At 39.4% G+C, this 17,495-nt stretch overlaps 1 protein-coding gene across 9 annotated transcripts in view; it reads left to right on the top strand.

Moving 5' to 3' along the window:
• Positions 1 to 961: 961 nt before the first annotated feature.
• Positions 962 to 17,495, top strand: part of KEL (Kell metallo-endopeptidase (Kell blood group)) — a 30,143-nt gene continuing 13,609 nt past the window's right edge. For 3 of the 9 annotated variants that reach the window (XR_010391237.1, XM_064518902.1, XM_026112896.2), the window contains exons 1-7: positions 6,874 to 7,066; positions 7,170 to 7,323; positions 12,486 to 12,627; positions 13,681 to 13,884; positions 14,676 to 14,800; positions 15,763 to 15,909; positions 16,460 to 16,525. Coding sequence is in view for 8 of the 9 variants with exons in the window: in XM_064518902.1 (XP_064374972.1) it covers positions 7,038 to 7,066; positions 7,170 to 7,323; positions 12,486 to 12,627; positions 13,681 to 13,884; positions 14,676 to 14,800; positions 15,763 to 15,909; positions 16,460 to 16,525 (867 nt within the window). In the remaining variant the exon portion in view is untranslated. Of the gene's footprint in view, positions 1,108 to 2,024; positions 2,269 to 6,870; positions 7,067 to 7,169; positions 7,324 to 12,485; positions 12,628 to 13,680; positions 13,885 to 14,675; positions 14,801 to 15,762; positions 15,910 to 16,459; positions 16,526 to 17,495 lie in introns of those variants that run through there. The other 6 variants (XM_026112892.2, XM_026112891.2, XM_026112894.2 and 3 more) reach the window with 4 other exon arrangements.

Here is a 17,495-nt window from a genome sequence, read left to right as displayed (position 1 = left end):
CCTGCCAGTCAGAGGTGCAGTTCCACAGTATCTGAGCAAAGATAGCATAACTATGGGTCAGCTAGGGTCAGTCAGCAGTCCAGTAGTTGCCAGACAAGTCCATAGTGGTGAGACAGGTTTAAAATCAATCTAGGAAGTCAAGTCTGCAGGTCAGGGTCTGGGTCCAGATCAGCTAAGCACATAGAAAGGCACAGGCATAGCTGCAAGATAGCTCAAGTAGAAGCCAAGGGCAGAAGCCCAGCTTTAGAGCAGCTCCTGAGAGGAGGGGCAAGCACTCGCTGAATCTTCTCGCATGTCTTTGATTCAAGCTCAGACAACTGCACTGTGAAAGCTGGCCTTGAACCCAGGCAGCCAAATCCCAACAGCAGTAGAGAGGTAATGCACTCAGGACAATATGCACTATGGCAGTTTCTGGGAATCTGTCAATGAGTCCATTCCAGTACCATCTTTCTACCATCCGATGGTTAAAATGCATGATACCAGTGCTATTCTACACAGATAAATCCCAAGGGTTTGACCAAGAAAACAGCATGTTTGAATAGAATTAACCACCAAAGTAGATAGGTAGTTGTGTGCATACATTCATTAGGTAAGTGCACAGCTCTGTTTAGTTTTTCTTTCAGTGTGGTGTGATAAGTAACTGATAACTGTGCTAACTGATAAGTTAGCAGTTCGCTCAAGACCACACATTAAGTCAGAATCAAACATGGGAGTGGAACGTGAAATTTCCAGAATCCTGAATGTAGATCTTAACGACTGAAACACAGTGCAATAGCTTGAGATTCTGAATAGAATAAAAAGGGTAGGAAGAAAAGATCTAAAATGACCACTTGGTGGAAGCAGAGATCAAGGAAAGGGAAGTTTCTCCTCAGCAGTGATGATGTCACTTCTTTTTTTTTGGGGGGGGGGGGGAGAGAATACGTCAATACCGTCTGTATTTCACAGGCATTATTTGTGATATTGCAAAGAACTGTAGTGATATTGAAGAGCTGCAGTATTACGTATGATCTGAAAGACAATGGGGAACACAAGATTTGGGGACTGAACAGGAGGGAAGAATTTTTGTGACTGAAGACACTGATATCTGGTCCTCAGTGGTAACCAAAGGTAAATAATATGGATATACCGCTATCCAATAAAATATTGAAAAACAGTGTTCTTGCTGACACCTGCTAAAGCATGGGCAATGGCCTTGGATTTGTTATAACATCTAATTTAACTGTAAATACTGTGCTTTTTCATAATTTCTTGTTGTGGTGCTACAGTTAAATTATGAGTGTTGGGACAAGTCTCTGAGTTCATTAACTTTTATACAAATGACTATTGCATTTTAACAGTCATGACTCAAGTCAGCTTAGTCAATAAATAATAGAATAGCTAAAATGTGCATGTACTCAAGGTCGAGTACCTGCAAAAAGCATATATGCAGGCTGAGGGTTCTATCACTCATTTCCTGTTGAAGCCTCTTGGCAGAAAAGTACTGCCAAGTCAGAAAATACTATCCATGTGCCTGTGTGCCCTCTGTTCTGCTACTTAGAGTTATTAGGTTGTTTTTGAAGTGCGTTAGTGGATGCTTAGCACTTAGTCTAAGTCAATTGCCTGTTGGCAAGGTATTAATTTTCTTGCAAAATCCTTCTGGGCTTTCCCTCTTTTTTTCCTGGAGATTGTCCTGCTCGACTTTTGTCCCTCTGGTAACAGAGCCTCTAAAAGGCTCCTAAGGATTTCCAGTAGCTTCTTAAGAAACTAAGTCAATTGCTTTCTTTTGCTGTTCATAAACATTTTTTTTCTGCAACACAGGCATTCTGTGACAATGTTTGGTATTTGCAGTGATTCAAAGAGCTTTGAGATAATTGCTGTTTGTATTGTTCATCCTGCATTCCTATTCCTGCACATCCAGTTCTCGAAACCCCTTGCTTCCTTCCCATATGTAATACTAACTTTTGCCAGATGAACAGTGATACCAAGTAGGGAAAAATTAACTCCTCTCAAGCCCTGTCCTTCGCTAATTCTCAGTTTATTAACAGGTACAATGTGAGGAACTTACTTAAACTATACTGCTTTATGAATTATTGGTCATGACCATGACCTTAAGAACATAGATCTCTCCTGAAATGTCTCTTGAAATGTCTCCGCGATGGAAGTGATTGACTATACTACTAGTGGAGTAAACAAAACTGAAATGTTTTCAAGTCTGAACTCCAAACAAGTGCTTTTCCTCTACAGTTTTGCCGCAATCAGAGAAACAAAATAAAAAAGCAATCATATTATGTAAGTACTCAGCAAAATCTAATTTACAATAGATTTAATATATGGGTGTGATTCTCACCTGAGAGTGCTGTTACATCAGGACAACTCTTTTGACAACAGTGATATTATTCGTTAAATACACTTACACTGGCAAAATAAGAATATGAACTGATTTGTGGGTTTTTTTGAAACTTTGATGCTTTCATTTTGATTCATGAAGTGCCATTTCACAAAATTTCAATATCAATAATATCAGAGCTACAGAAATGCTGTACTTCTCTCCTCATGTTCTTTTTCATCTACTGTTTAGAAGTATACATCCCAGGAAATGACTGATTCAAGACAACCAGCTTAAATTGCTCTTGTAATTGAAAAGTGACTGTGTTTAAATGGCATAATTATGATTCCAATTTATGATTTTCTAGTGGCTCTGCATCAGAAGAGCTTACTGTACTTGTGAAATATAATTGTTTCTTCTTTTCAGCCCTTTAATCTCTGAAATTCAAGGCCCTTTTCTCCTCACACATTAACATCAGTGCTCCTAGCTTAGGTTATAAAGCTTAGTTCTATTTTACTCTCACCTGCACAGCTCCTTAATCTGAGTTTGCCACAGGTAGAAATCAGTGAACAATTCCGTACCTGATGCATAAGACCACTCATTTTGTCTCTCATCTGAACTATAGATCTGTTTACTGCGTAAACACAGTAAAACACTTGATGTACCTGTTGTACTATTAAATTCACCATTTTTGATTCTGTTGAATATGAAGAGGAACATTTATTTTCCAGTGACTTTTCAGGATAAGAACTGAGTTTTAGAGCAAGTATTATTTCAAATCAGCCTGTAAACAACTGTGAAACACAAAGTATGCTATGTGTAGGTAGATGTACTTTAAAGAACCATAGAAAATGATTTGCTAGGATGTGTTTCTGGAGGTGCACTCCAGAAGTGGTGCACTGTGAAGAAACAAGAACAGAGTTAGTACACACTCCGCAATTCTAATTGAGTCCCCCTAGCTGATCTGCTGGGCACAGACATTTCACTTACCTCTTTCTTTATTCAGTTTCTCTGTCTATGGCTTGAAACAATATTTTTTATCTACTGCACTTGTAGCTTTCTAGAACCCCTTCAGAGACAAGGATCTATTTTATCCTTAGAGCAGCCACACTGCCTGTTATTGAGGAGACATGAACAAATGTGTCTGCTTATTCAGGGATTATGTTTTTGTTCTTGCTTGTCCTCTTTAATGTAAACTAAAAGTTTCAAAGGATAGGGTTTGCTTTTCTGAACGGAAAATGATGCCTCAGGGACATCTTGGCATGGCTTCAGAGATAAGAAGGGAATTAGCCGATAAGGACTAATTTTGACGCCTCCTCCTCACACCACCTTAACTCCTCTTCCTACCTCAGTAGTTAGAAAAAGTATCCAGGGAAAACTTTTTGTCTTTGTATTCACTTTCAGTTGTTGATAAAGGCATCTTCAAAGCAATTCATGTGCTAGCAGGAAAAAACAGCATCACAAACACAGCACCTTTCAGTGCACAAGATCCCAAAGCTTCGTAAGCTGTATATTCAGTAAAGACATTAGGCTGCACATTGCCGACATGCAGTCTCCTTTGGGCTAAACCTTTTTCATGGCTTAAATGCATATACAGACATTACACTGTCCTGTGGTACCTAACCTGAAGAAGAGTTCCATACCCAATTTGTTGTGTGGAAAATGTAAGATATGTTTACATGTTTTTTTGTTAGCAGATGCAAATGTACTCTGTCCTTACTCTATATTAGATAGATGCAAGCAAGCTCTGCTTGAAAAGGCACACACCTACAGTATGCAAATTACTGAGCTTCAGGTAATGACCCCAGTCAAATAGATTTTTATGAAGTGTGAGACATGCAATTTTTGGATAAAATACAGCTTATACCTGGATGTCTCAGAGCACAAGCAGAGAGATCGTGTCTATGCGCAATGAATATGTAGATGTAACTTGAGAGACACACATGAATTTTGGAATAAATAAAAGATTTAATGTTCTGATTCTCTCTATAACAGTGCCACTTTCCTGTTGAAGTATTTAGTGAACCCTGTTGCAGCAGAATGCATGAGCATGCTCTCCAGAAGAAACTGAGTGTTCGTTAGCTCCAGTATTCAATATTGTGGTCTGTGATGAATTAGGAGAGGAAACATCACCTCCTGCATCATTTATACCAGTCCTTGCAAGACAGCTTTCTCAACGTCACAGTACCATTGAAACATGTACTAATTCAAAGAGTAGTGTTCTTCACTGAAAAAGTAGCACCACTTTCTGAAACATCCTATGCACACTTACAGTAAGGCTGTGATCCAAGTACTTTTCAAGAGCTGTCCTACTTAGTTTACAAGGTCTGGAAAAACTGACCCATATACATACACATTCAAAGTATTTCTAGATAGTATGTGGGGGAGGATCCATATGGTGTGGCAATAACAATGCAACTTTTTGTCAACTTAAGTGGTACAATTACATTTAACCATGAGGAGGCGGAGAATCTGTTTAAAAGATACTGGCTTATGAGACCGTATTAACTCCAATAACATCCCATCAGCATATTGTCCAAAAGCTTTCTTGGTCTTCTTAAGTTTCATTTCTAAACTGAATACCTCTGAGGTTTCATTTTTACAACTGTTGAACAGTTATATACCTTTCGTCTTCAAATAAAATCATCAGAGTCCAGCACCTCTAAAGGGCAGACTCCTCTTGCCTTATGTTGTGTATGTTTGTAATAGTTTGTGTTAGCTCTTTTCCTTTAAACTGTGTAGTCATCTTACTTTTGTTTAACAAAGAAGTGGACAAATCTCAAGAAAAGGAGATGAACTTTTCTTTAAAATGCAATTAGAAACTAAATTACTGTGGAGACCTATAGTCTAGGATATTTGCTGCAGATCGAAACTGTCCATAATTGCTTAGCCAAGGTTTCGTTACTCCATTTTAATTTAAATTACATTGTGTTCAAATTGATCATACTCATTGTAAAATCCAAAAGGAAATAAATTCCTTGCCCAAAGAGCTTAAAAAGCCTAGATACTGTTCACTAGAGGAGAGAGATAAAGTTAACTTCATTACTTACAGTTTGTGAGCTACTAAATGTCATAGTTATGAAGATGGAAAACTTCAAACACATAGCTGACAGATGAATAAACTGTATATTGCCATGAACAAATTTGTCCAGTCAGTTGACAAAGATGCCTCCACTGTAAAGTCACTTACAGTTAAATCTAGTCAGCTCTCAACATACATTTTCATACTGGTTCTGTGCCTATACTAATGCAACTAATGAAAAACATTTTTGAAAGTGAGCTAGAGCTGTAGCTACTGTAAGAAAAGATGTAAAATAGGAAAGACTGGAAAAGCCACAAAGGGAAAGGTGGAAGAAATACATGAAATACTTGAAGATGTGTTAAAGCAAAGGATTACAGGGCAGAAATTTGTTACATAATCCCAGTTCCTCATTCAAGCTCTCAGTTTGCATAAAGATCTGCGATTGGACCAGCTATAAATTACTTTAGGCCACAATGAGCAAAGCACTTCTGCATCTGCTGGACAGATTAGATCACATCAATGCCCCTACCAGTGAAACAGGAGTTGTGACTATCTGGATGTTTTGTTACTTACACTAAGTTAGAGCTCAATCATTTACTCAAAGAGTATTTGCAAAATAAGCTAAAGGAAGCTGGCCTATTGCAAGGAGTGTTGGGTCAACAAGGACCTTTTTCACATGAGGGTTGTTTGGTAAGTGTAGAAATATATAATTACCAGTGACCTAAAAGGTGGAAAGAAGATGGAATAAGGAACTGGCTTGAGCCATATAAGAAGTATTTTGTCACACTATAATCAAAGTAAGATGTTGAGAAGTAAGATGTTGGGAAATTATGCAAGCACTTTTGGGATAAGGAAGTAATATGATTGGTGGAGCTGGGAAGAAGATTTGTATTTTAGAAAACACACCAAAAATTAGGGAAGCACTGAACAATTGAACAGCCCTCTATTTATCTTCAGACTACTGAACCAAGACACCATAGTCCCATGAGAGACTAGCCAGGTGGGGAGGTAAACAGTCCTGTCCTGGCCTTCTGCTTGTTTCAGTCATTTTGTAAGCTGACTCCAGACTGGTCCCCATGAACTCTCTGCAGCAGGTCTCAGCTGCAAACTTTCACCACTCAGTTTCTAAGGTCTCAGGGAACTGATCCCTGTTCTCAGTCCTTAAAGTAGAGAAAATTCCCTCCTAAATCTTTCCTATATACATCCTTAGGGAAGCAAAGACACATAGACTGCAGTCTCCTGAGAAGCAGCAAACAGTGGAAATAAGATCACTAATCAATGATTTTTTTTTTTATGTCTCTCAGTGTAAAAGAAAAGAACCAGAAGCAGATTTCTGTTCTATCTCAAACGGATTTTTGGGTGCAGTTGAGAGCAAAATGAAAGTCAGCACATCAGACTTTCCCCTGGGGGAGGAGGAGCACTAGGATGCAAAACCCACATTATCTTGCAATAGACAGAGGCCTCCGGGCCCCAGAGCAGCAGGTTGAAACAGGCTACTAGCAGTAGGAATATCAGAGCAAAACAGGCTCGCTGGGTGGGGAGGGTAGGAGGACTGTTGGAGCAAAAAGCAGCAGGAAATAGTTGAGAAGAAAGGTTGGGGGAGATAGAGAATCTCATACTTAGGTTCAAAAAGTTTTACCTGTAGCTTGAAGAGACAGAAACACACAGGAGTTCCAAGGAAAGGCAAAAGAAAACAATAAAGCCAGTTTTATGGGAGACAGAGGTGTTAGGGGGAGAAAGTGGGTGGAAAGATACAGAAATGTGTCCATTTCTCTCCCTCTCTCCTGTTTTCTTTAAGGGTGTTCTTCATTGAGCTTTTTCTCTCTTTTCTCCTCCCCACAGCAATCAGCCAAGCTGGGAAAGAGAGATTGTCTCTGATCTCAGCAGCGTATCTTGGGCATGGGAGACTGATGGTAAACAAGTAAGCAGAGGTGAGAGCTGCGGTAACCACGGAGGCAAAGCCTGCTCAGTGAAAAGAATGGCGACTCTTCCAGAGGTAGGGAATGGCTTTGTCTCCTGGTCTGATGAATCACCTTTGTTGCACCCACTCTTTTTCTTCTCCTCTCATAGCTTTGCTACTTACTGCCCTAGGGAACTGGAGCAGTTGATTTTTCGAGAGTTGGTGCCCAGAAAAGTCCTTCCAAGATCTCAGAATTAGTGATGTGGGGTGTGGCATAAGGATCTGGGACTTCTTGCCCTATCTATTGGTCATCTTAAAGGCCATCCAGACGTTTCAACTATTTCTAATAAATAGTAATAACAGTCTGATTATTTTATTCTTTTATTGTATCCTCATCTTTCAACAAACAAATTATTTTCAGAAACTCTTTATATAGAAATATGTGCAACTTTTTTCCCCCACAAATAACTGTGAGTGAAGATGGTATAGTTTTCTGAATGTGAGAATGACATGGCAAGGCTAATTTCTCCCCATGTAGTGTGGTGCGATTTACCTGATTTGATGTCTTATATAAATAGAGCCAGTAAAGTGTTAATTGCATATTTACAGACAACACACACTGAGCTGTTAGCTCAGGGTTGCTAAAATGCACAAGATATTCAAATACAATAGATGTAGTAATATTTGTTATGTAACTAAATTATAATAAAGATAAAAGGTTTTTTTTTATATTGTATGCTGTTCAATGCTGCAAAAGCTGTGGTTTTATTGCAAATGGTCATTCACTTCATATTTATCTCAACTGCATTTTGCTGGCTCAAGAATTTGCAGAAATGTTTGGTTTGTATATACATGTTCATATTCCTGTAAGAGGAGTCATCAGTCATAATTTTAAATAGTTATTGGCTCTTGCTATGCTTCTAACTTTTAGTAGTCCAGACCATAATTCAGCAAACTCTCTGTTTAGTTTCACATGTTAGCAGGTATTTTAGTTTCAACACAGGCTTAAACATTACTTCTCAAATGGAATTTAATATGCTTAATTTTATGTACTTAAATGATTTGCTTAGAAAAGATAGATTTAAGAAAATGCTTAAGTTCTTTGAAAATTAGTCTGAAAACATCATCCACATGACTAATGTGGTATACATAATTTGGGCAACAGTCAGAAGTGAGTAATTTGTAAGTAATCTACTGGCTGAAAAATTATACCCTTAAATTGCCTGGCAAATAATTATGGATAACAGCTCCAAATCTCCCTGCCCTTGATCTCTTTATTTCATTTGCTTTTCCTCAAAGTTAGATGCTCAGTGCTTCTTTTCTGCAGCAGTACAGAACACTGGTGAAATGTGAGGTGAGGGAGAACTGGGCCAAAGAACTTTAACCTCTCTGCAGAATTCAGGACTGGCTTACAAACAGAAAGAAAGAGATGTTGATGGAAAGTCAAATTCTTTGCCTGATTCAGCTGCATCAAACAGCTTGCTTTAATCAGTATGGACCCTGTCCAGATTCTGCTAGCCTAAGTCATGCTCTCATTTGCATTGGATGATTCATGGAGTAGACTATTGCAACACAAATTCAGTTGTTCATTTTACAGTCAAGAGGACAATTAGAAATCAGCCTTTAGTGATTTTACAGGCATTTGATCTCACAAACTTAGCTACAGTGAAGCTTTTTAAATCTGAGCACTTGCACATTCTTAAAAGAAAAGCGTGAAAGAACTGAAGCTATAATGGAAATAACATTCATCTTCATGTAAATACTAACTTCTTGCTTACTCATAAACGAAGCTCATATGGAAGAACTTTGTCAGAGATTAAAGGCTCTTTATTCTCTTCCATAGCCTCCTTCAAACCATTTGCCTTTCTCTTTATGTCGTGCATGTTGGATAAGGCAACCAAGCTATGAAACATGCCATAAAAAGTGCTTCTGTTTCCTACAAGCTGTGTAACATTCCTTCATCCTCTGCCCTGAACATTTGTATAGCCCATCTCCAGTTCCATCTAGTTAAATCCATGCCTCCTTGACCAAGGTCCACTGAATTTGGAAGGGCTCTGTATTCCATTGCCTCTGTTTTGAAAACCAGGTAGTTCATTTGCAGCATAAAAATAAGATTCATAGCAGACTAAGAATCTGACAGGGATATTGCCTAAGTTAGTGTCTTTATCAGTGTACTGAAAGAGCAGTATGTGCCTATATGGATTTCTCCAAGCTGTTGTCCTGACAAGGATATAAAATATGATTTCCCTCTTCTTTTTCTCTATTTATGTAGGTCCAGAAGTTCTCTCAAACCCAAACATAGTGACAAGGGCCAGATTAGAAAGGCATTTCTTAGGAAAGGTGAGGCACTTGAAGAACAGTTTTTATCTTATGGCTCACAGAACATAGACCTTAGAATCCAGTTTCTGAGCAAGAAGTATACTACCAGCTTACACTCCCCTGTCTGTTCTCTTATGATATGCTATAATCTGCTGTTCTCAGCCAGGTACACGCACACTTCTCTAGTTGTTTCAAATTGGAGTCTTGAAGGGGAAAATCTAGTTTTCTTACAGCTTTTTAAAAAAATCTACTATTTGATGCATTTTCCATTTCAAAAAAACCATAATGTATAGGCTTGATGTAGACCTACAGTTAATCAGAAGTTGCGGAAATTGCAGCAACAGTTTTACAGTATTCTCATTTCTCAGCTTCATTAATATCTGCACAGCCATGCCATTCAGTACTTGAAAGAGAGAAATAGACATCCTCCAACAAAATGAGATCAAAGAACTCCAAAGTTGTAAATACTTCATAACTGGGATAGGTCAGATTTCCAGTGTGAAAAAAAGCAAGTCTGTTGTGTCAGAGAAGCCAAGAACACAGTGAATGATTTAGGTGAGAGTTGAAGGCTCACACATCAAAGGATACTTGTTCTTCCCCCTTTTCAGCTGGACAAATTTTCTTTCCCTCTCTTCCCCTGCCTTACTCTCCACTTGGAGAGTAAAAGCTAAAATGTTTAACTGCAAGGGCATATGAAAGGAATTCAGATTTCTTCCTTTATGTTCCCCACAGTGTACTGTATGTACGGTGCCAGTATGGTCATGTTTTGTATTTTGCACCTTTTAACATCAGGGTTCACTTGTATGTGCTTGCTCTTCACCTAGTTATTCTGTACCCTGCTTTATGTAGTCAGAAATAGAATTTTAAAGGGACAAAGGCAGTTAGGCACCCAACCATTGTTAGAAGTTCGCAGGAGTCAAGTAGGTTGCCATTTGCTTTTCAGAGGCCTCTATTAATACTCAGAACAACTGCCTGTTTGAATGATATCACATATTAAGCTCTGCTTTTCTGTTTCTTTCTGTGTTCTCTGTTCTGTTAAAGCTTTTATACAGGAATCCCCACCATAGTGTCTGAGCATCCTCCATGCTCAGTACAGTAGTATATTAGGCAGGATGATTAACAGCAGACTCATTCATTTTCCTAGCCTTTCCTCATGGGAATGGATATATGCTGAGAGGTGCTTCATTTCTTGTAGGGTTTTGCTTCATTTCTTCTTGCTATTTTTGTACAGATCATGTGTTCTGTTTTTGTGGTGAAGAAGTTAAATACTGAGCCTGATGACAAATGAAGTTTAAGATAATCTTTAACTGCTTTGTGTAAGGGAGCAGCAAGGACAGGCAAGGGAAGATTTGCTGGGGGCTGAGAGTCCACGACAAGGCAGGCAAGGAGCAATGACCTTACCTATAAGGGATGCAATCCCACAGTACTGGAATGAGGGGAGTAAAGCAGATCTGGTGATTGCAGCCAGGTTCAGCTATGAGTCCAGATCACCAGGCAAGTCCACAGCAAGGAGGTAGGTCCAAGGTCAAGCCAGGAAGTCAAGTCTGCAGGTTAGGGTCAGGGTCCAAATCAACGGGGTACACAGCCAGGCATAGTCATGGTTTTAATGCTGCTGCAGCATATCTCAGATGGAGTTCAATCATGAGAGCTGCAAAAAGCAGCTCCCAAGTGAAGGAGTAGGTGCCTCCACTGAGGCTTCTTCTAGTTTTTTTCTCAGAGAGTTGCAAGGACAGCCAAGGTTCCTCAAACAGCTTTCTCTTGTCAGATAGCTAGTCATAAGCATTGGAAGCTAAACTTCTAGGAGAGGAGGAGTGCACAGCAGGCCCTGACCCTGCGGGAGTCCATGTGAGTCTCAAATTAGCATGTCTATCAGCTCCCATGCCTACTAGAGTTACCCCTTACTTGCTATACTCTTTCTTCCCTATCCCTCTTCCTCAAGGCTTTTCTATTATCTTCTCTTTTCTTTTTTCCCTTCTCACTCCTTTTCCTCACTGGGTAGTATCATCCAGTCATTCCACATTTTGTTTTTTAGTTCTTTCACTTTCCTTATACCACCAGCTTCTATTCCCATGTCTATTTTCTTGTGATATGCTGTTGTCCTCCAGCTATATGCACATCAAAATAGGTGGAAGCAGTGGACAAACACAGTAAATTTAATCTTATTGAACTCTTAAATCAACTTATTTAACTTTTAGGAGAGTAGCCTAGCATAGTCATACAGCTTCCCTTGTAGTCAATGGAGAAAAAGATCAATATCTCTGAATGATGCTTCAGCTTATCCTAAGACAGATGTCTGAAATAGAAGGGCTACTCATAAGGAGCCGAGGCTCCTCCACTGACTAAAAAGACAGACCTAGATTACTAAATACAAATAAATTTAAGTGAGATAAAACCTGTCTGTATATAAGACATCATTTGTGACTTGCAGCTTACTGCAGTTTTTAGAATGTGATAAGTCTTTTCTCCCATGTGAACTGTACTCCAAGGCTTAAGATGCAGGAGTTACATCTTGCAGAAAGACCTCAAATGAATGATCAGCCTGGAAAACTGTAACAGAGATGGTGAGCAATCATTTCTGAAGCCATCAGACACAAAAAGGCTTTGATACCTCCGGGAGGTATATGCAAGGTGATCCCATTAACCAGAACAGAATTATGGGGAGACAGGCCCTCACATAGAAATTTTTATGGTTTTCAGATGCATAATTTTTAATGTTGTGCAATAGCTTTATCTGGAAAAGCAAGGGAAATGAAGCAAGTGAGGAAGCCTCTAGGAATAGACTCACCTTGGAGACTTGGACCATTATAGGGCTCTTGCACTAGTCCTATCAGTCATTTCCCATTAAAATAGGTGAAAGTTAGAGTGTATGACCAGTACTAACCTTAATAGCAATTTTTCTCTCTTCATTTTTTTCTGCTTGTCTCATTTTCCTTCTTCAGACCTGTGACCTGGAGCTGAGAGCAGATGCAAAGAAGGAGCAATGTCTTCGGGGGAAAAGCCTACTTCTGTGTGCTCTGATTCTCAGTATTGTCCTGGGCTTTACACTGCTTATCACCCACATAATGATGAGCTGTGGTCTAGGTATAATACATGATATCCTTTTCCCTGCCTCCTCATCCACCCCATTTATAAAACCCCTTCCTCTTATCTCCCTCCAGTGCTCATTGGGCTTAGCATGTGTGTGAGAATCAGACTTTCAGAATCTCAAGTAAACTTAAGAAGATAATAACTGTAAACAAGGTATATTGTTTGACCTCCTCCCTGGGTCATAGCTCCTACCTGAAGATCTCCCTCCTCCATCTCTCCTCCTCTGTCTGCCTTTTAATATGCTTGGGCCCAGCTTTGAGGGAGAGCAGCATTATACTGCCCAGCAAATGGGGTTTTTTTTGAATATCATGCTCCTGACCTACAACTTCTGTGTGACACTGTAGCGTCTTGCTTTGTCTTTAGTTGCCGCCAGGAAACTGAGGCTGAATCTGAGGTTTGGCGGTCCTCCACTTTTCCATCCCTGACTTCATAAGTCCAGTCCTAGTTTTCTAGCACCAACCAGTGTAGTCATATTATAGAGAGAAAAGTAAGAGTCTCCTGCTCAATGGGGGAGCTGTGAAGAGAGACCGGAAACATTCAGTTCCCTTTCAAATTCACTAAACAGTTATTTGCAGAGTGGTTCATGGACATGTTTTAAATTTATCTCCTCTACCTTCTCTGTGCTATGTCCTTCTCTTGTTTCATGTGTTGACACCATCAGTAGCTTCTTGTTTATATTTGGCCAAATCAGTGAATGCTGAATCAGAGAACATACATTCAGAAGGCCAAGTAATCCAGTTTGTGATTGCCTAGATAGTACCAACACAGGACACTAGCTCTGGATGGACAGTCTGTCCTTTATTTATAGAATCTCCCTTATAAAGTGCAAAAGCAATCTTCCCATAAAGTCAAAGATAGCACATGCTTTATTCCATATTCAGCAAAAACTTAGAGGGAATTCAGCACTCCACATTCAAAGGAGTTTGTACCAAAAATAAATCTTTGGAGGGAAATGTCCCACAGATAACTCCTTCTCATTTTTGGTTTGGAGTTGTTCTTGCTCACCATTGTTGCTACTCAGTTCTTTCCTGTTTTCTTCTTGAGCAGGATCCTGTGATGCTGAGGTGGGTCTTGCACTGTTGGCCAGACTCTTGAATTCTAGGAATGACACAGTAGACCCCTGCAAGGATTTCTACAAATATGCCTGTGGCAGCTGGGAAGGCAAACGCTCAAGCAGAACCACAGAAGAATCACTAAATGTCTTTGATGTGTTGTTGGAAGAAAACCAGCTGATCCTGAAAAAACTTTTAGGTAGGGACAGGAGATGACTGGTGTTACCTTCAGCATCTTCCTGAGTTAGAGCTGAGAGTACTGATAACTAAGAGCACAATCATTCCCAACAGAGACTGATTCCAGTCTCTTCATTCCTCTATCATTACAGGTACAGATATATTCCTGAACATGTCGTATCATAGCAGCCACATTTCAAACATTTGAGTTCCTCTTGCTGAGTGTTATAGAAGTCATACTCCAAATTCTGACAGAAAACCAAGCCATTTTTCTGTTGCCTTGTGAAAGTAGCCCCTTTGGCTGTCTTTGAATCTATACTCGGGCCCTGTCCTGACTCCATGTTGGACTGAAGCCTAGATATGAACCATCTTCCTGTTGTACTCCAGTTTCAATGCAAAGAGACCCATGTGTTTGGCCTCAGGAAGAGTCATGGCAAACACTGGAAGATCTCTTGCTCTGTGTGCCTGGGGGAAGAGGATCCTTCATGCATTCTGACATGCCCTAGCAGTAGTCCAGGCACAGATTTAAGATGTGGACATTATTTCACAATGCTAGATGGATTTCTAGAAAATAGAAGGCAGCTTTTTCCTTATTCATAGTTAGAGTTCCTTGAGCTTGGATGGTCACAGATTAACTTTCCTGTTTCCTGAAGGTTCTATAGTAGTGACCAGTGTGGATGTATTTGTTGAATTGTTCTGAATCACAGTGCAATGTAATATTTTATTATATCCTTTTTCTGCTCTAATAGTGCCCCTGGCTTTCTTAATTGCTGCTTTTGTAGTTTTTTTACCTACTCTTTTTTTTTCTCTCAGAGGCCCCACAGTTTGGGGTAAGAAGCTTATCTAAGGAGAAAGCAATCTTGTTCTATCAATCCTGCATGGATACTCAACAGATAGAATCCCAAGGAACTCAGCCATTGAAGGACCTCCTAAATCAGGTGAATGAGTATGTTATTTTCTCTCTCTATGGACGTCAATTCTTGTAAGGAAAAGGAAAGAGTGAAGTGTTGACTAGATATTCCTGTATTTTCTATATTCCAGATATTCCTATATTTTTTTTCCTATGCATTTTGCTAGCATCTGGCCCTGAAATAAGCTGACAGTTCACAGCCCAACTGCTAAGTAATAATAGCTTCTTGCTTTAAATGCTGTCTCCCAAACTTGCCTTTCTGGCATTATGTCCCTGAATTTGTCCTCATGACCTTACATATTACTTTAGGATCATGCAACAACCAAGACTACAGAGAGGATAGCACTTTAAATCTCGGAAGCTCAGTTCAGTAGGATACAACTTACAGGTCAGGGAACATCATGGAAAATGGGTGAGCTTTTGTGCTAAGATCTGATAGCGCTCCACTACTGTAGGCTTTGGGGAAGCTTGCTTGAAGAAGAAAATACTGCTCTTCCCAGGCTGAGTAGCAGGGAGGAGTGTCCCTCTTCCTGTCAGCAAGGGACATTTATGCCCTGTCTCCAAGTAGGATGGGGGAACCTTTCAGCAGAAGGAACAGCAACTGCAGGCCCATCTGTGAATCTGCTGTTAGGGAGGTGGGACCCTTAATCCCTGATTACCACTTGTCATTCTCAAAGGCTTTAAAAAAAATGACCTCTTTCCTCTTTCACTCCCTTCTTTCCTGTACCCTCTGTTCTGTTGATAATTATCAGCCCTTTTCCATGTACTGTGTCATTTTGCAGTTTGTCACTTTGCTTAAGTGAAAGTGACAGGTCATTTTAAAGCCAACAGGTTATATGGAAATTTTCATGGATTTCACCTGTTGCCCTTTGCCTTATTTTTTCTCAGTTGTCATAATGACTGAGCTCACAGGAGTGAAAAAAAAAAAAGTAAATAAGGATCAAACAAGTATGTTTTTCTCCTGCTCTCATGCTGCGTCTCTCTCTCTAGGTTGGCGGATGGAATATCACAGGCATTGGGAGAGCAAAAGATTTTAACAAAACTCTTCAGACTCTCATGGGCAAATACAACACCTTTCCCTTTTTCAGAGTCTATGTGGGACCTAGCCCTTCTGACTCAAACATCAATATAATTCAGGTGAGTGGACTGAGAAAATAGGACTATCAGGAAGCACTGGGAATAAAGAGTCAGTTACACAGCCAATGGGATCTAGGCTCACTCATGTTAATTCTGTGTTCTTCTCTGAAATAAAAAAGTTTCTAAAATTTTCTGATAACTTCTTACTTTTTAATTACCTAAAAAAACCCCTTTATATCTTCTGCAAAATTAGGAGATGATGAAGAATAAATTACTTCCTTTCTCCTATCTCTTCTGCCTGGCCAGTGTAGATTGTATTTTGTCATGGAAGGAACTGGTTCTTCTTACGTGCATGGGTATGAGTAGTGCAATAATGGTGCAATAGTGCAGTAGTGCTACTGACATAGTGCTACTACTTTTAGTACTGTGTCCCATATAGAAATATTTAACAATGTGACTTACATTTGTCACAGCAGATTTAAGCAATTTATAACAGTTGACATTTCAAATTCTGTGACACAGAAATAAACAAAGACTGCTGAACATATTATTTTCATGTTTCCAGTGTTTCTGGAAATAGTCAGATGTTTTTCCTTCACTCCTTTTGCAGATTGACCATCCTGAGTTTGAGATGCCACCTGAGAATAAATTCAAAGAGAAAAAAAGTTATCTTGAGGTAACATATCAGAGGCTGAAGCAAGGTAAAAATAGCTGTTTGGTGTAGGGATCTGCTTGAATTGCCTCCTGGTTCAGAGTGGCCTGTTTCCATGGGGTATGGACAGTGACCTCTAAAAATGTCTCCAGAAGGAATTTGTTACAAAATTGTCTACTTCACTAAGAAGTTATTTTGTAAAAGGTAACCTATTTTTGTCTGACAAGTTTTAAACTTCCAGAAAGCACTTGTTACAAGTTTAATATGTGTTTGCTAAGTAATAGGAATCTAGGCTTCCCCTTAGGTTTCATACTGAGTAAATCTTGAGTATATCTCTCAAAAAATTTTTCTTGTCCACAGCAAGGCTTTATAACATATTAATTAAAATGTGTGTGTATTGGGGGAGGGGTAGCTAATTTTAAAGCTAATTGTAAAAGTTTTAACCTTAAGCTGGGTGGAAAAAAAGCTCTTTGACCTTGGGAGTCATTGCAACAAAATTTATTTCATCACAACCTTCTCATTTTTCCAAACTGCATAAAAACTGAGTTGATTTCAGTTTCTGAGCCTCACTCTTCCAGAGTCCTTAAAAAAGGAGCCTGCTCACCCATCACAAACATTTCCTTGATAGCTCATGAAAACAGAAGCAAGAATCTGCCATTTCATCTCCTTCCAAAATACTGACTCCTTGTATCACTCTCCACTACATTTCTCTCTCTATTCCAGAGATGGCAGAGCTGTAGCCCTAAAATAATACTGGTATTTAAAATGATAGTAAGGTGAGACAAAAATAAGATTATTATTCGTTGGGAATTCAGTGTTCTTCATTGAGAAAGCAGCTGTGCTCAGCAAACTGTGCACATAAAGAATTAGGTAAGGATTTTGCAGTGAAAAAGACAGTTTTACAGGCAGGACTGAGGCAGTTTCGAGAGACTGAAGCTTATGTGGTTGAGATGGACAGATGGGGTCACTTAATTTCAGTCATGTTTCTCCCACT

This window comes from Dromaius novaehollandiae, chromosome 1 (assembly GCF_036370855.1).
Source record: "Dromaius novaehollandiae isolate bDroNov1 chromosome 1, bDroNov1.hap1, whole genome shotgun sequence".
NCBI lineage: Eukaryota > Metazoa > Chordata > Aves > Casuariiformes > Dromaiidae > Dromaius > Dromaius novaehollandiae.
Note: the sequence above shows the minus strand (reverse complement) of the source record. Positions and strands in the feature narration are given on the sequence as shown.